This window comes from Sinocyclocheilus grahami, unplaced genomic scaffold, assembly GCF_001515645.1.
Source record: "Sinocyclocheilus grahami isolate Dianchi unplaced genomic scaffold, SAMN03320097.WGS_v1.1 scaffold1257.1, whole genome shotgun sequence".
NCBI lineage: Eukaryota > Metazoa > Chordata > Actinopteri > Cypriniformes > Cyprinidae > Sinocyclocheilus > Sinocyclocheilus grahami.
The window spans coordinates 256524-257283 of NW_015506436.1; the positions used below are offsets into that span (position 1 = coordinate 256524).

At 48.6% G+C, this 760-nt stretch overlaps 1 protein-coding gene across 2 annotated transcripts in view; it reads right to left on the bottom strand.

Annotated features, from left to right (window-relative positions):
* The window catches only part of arfgap3 (ADP-ribosylation factor GTPase activating protein 3), a 35671-nt gene extending 34917 nt beyond the window's left edge, over positions 1–754 (bottom strand). For both annotated transcript variants that reach the window (XM_016254527.1, XM_016254526.1), the window contains exons 1-2: positions 629–754; positions 28–146 (exon numbers count right to left, since the gene is read on the bottom strand). In XM_016254527.1, coding sequence (XP_016110013.1) covers positions 28–146; positions 629–697 — 188 coding nt within the window. In that variant the 5' untranslated portion in view covers positions 698–754. The remainder of the gene's footprint in view (positions 1–27; positions 147–628) is intronic.
* Between the last annotated feature and the right edge of the window lie 6 nt (positions 755–760).

The following is a 760-nucleotide window of genomic DNA, read 5'->3' on the forward strand; positions in this document are numbered from 1 at the left end:
AAGGACGGGTGAGAGTGTAACGATTACCTGACGAAGGACAGGTGAACTCCCAGTGAGCGGTGAGTCCCTGAGCAGTCAATGCAGAGGAACACACCGTACGTGATGCTCGCCCAGCTGGGGTTCTTCAGTGAGCAGTCAAAACACACCTGACAACATATATAATAGCAAATAAATACAACCAAGTCCAATACAAATCTGCACCATACTGCTTACTGGTGAATTTACAGTCACTCTGCCTTCAAATGATCATATAACTAATCAGATTTACAGACTGAAGCATTTTAACAGACAGTCACAGATTTCTAACATTGCTTCTAACATCTATTCTAACACTTATTTGTATATGTGTTGCTCTGTTCAGTGCAATTACAACACGAGTTATCTTTTATAAACACGTTAAGAAATGTTTAGAAAGGAGCCTCAGAGCGTGCAGTGTGAATGAGGACATCAGTTTCGACGAATAAACTGGTTTAATGCTGAGCAGGACGACGGCTTGGTGTGAAAGCAGCGCTTCGGCTGCCATATGTTTCATATAAACATGAGACGTGTCCGAGCCCTTCCTGCGCCTGCGCCTGCTCCTGGCTGAGAGAGAGCGGCTGAGAGAGCGGCGTGTGGAGCGCACACTCACCTTGTTCGTGGGCACGGAGCGCAGGCGCTTGAGCACGGCGGAGATGTCGTGTTTACTGGGGTCCGTCATGTTTACAGCTGCGGGGAACCGGGAGCACCGAGAGTCTGCACACGCTCCTCAAGCAGCAGCAGC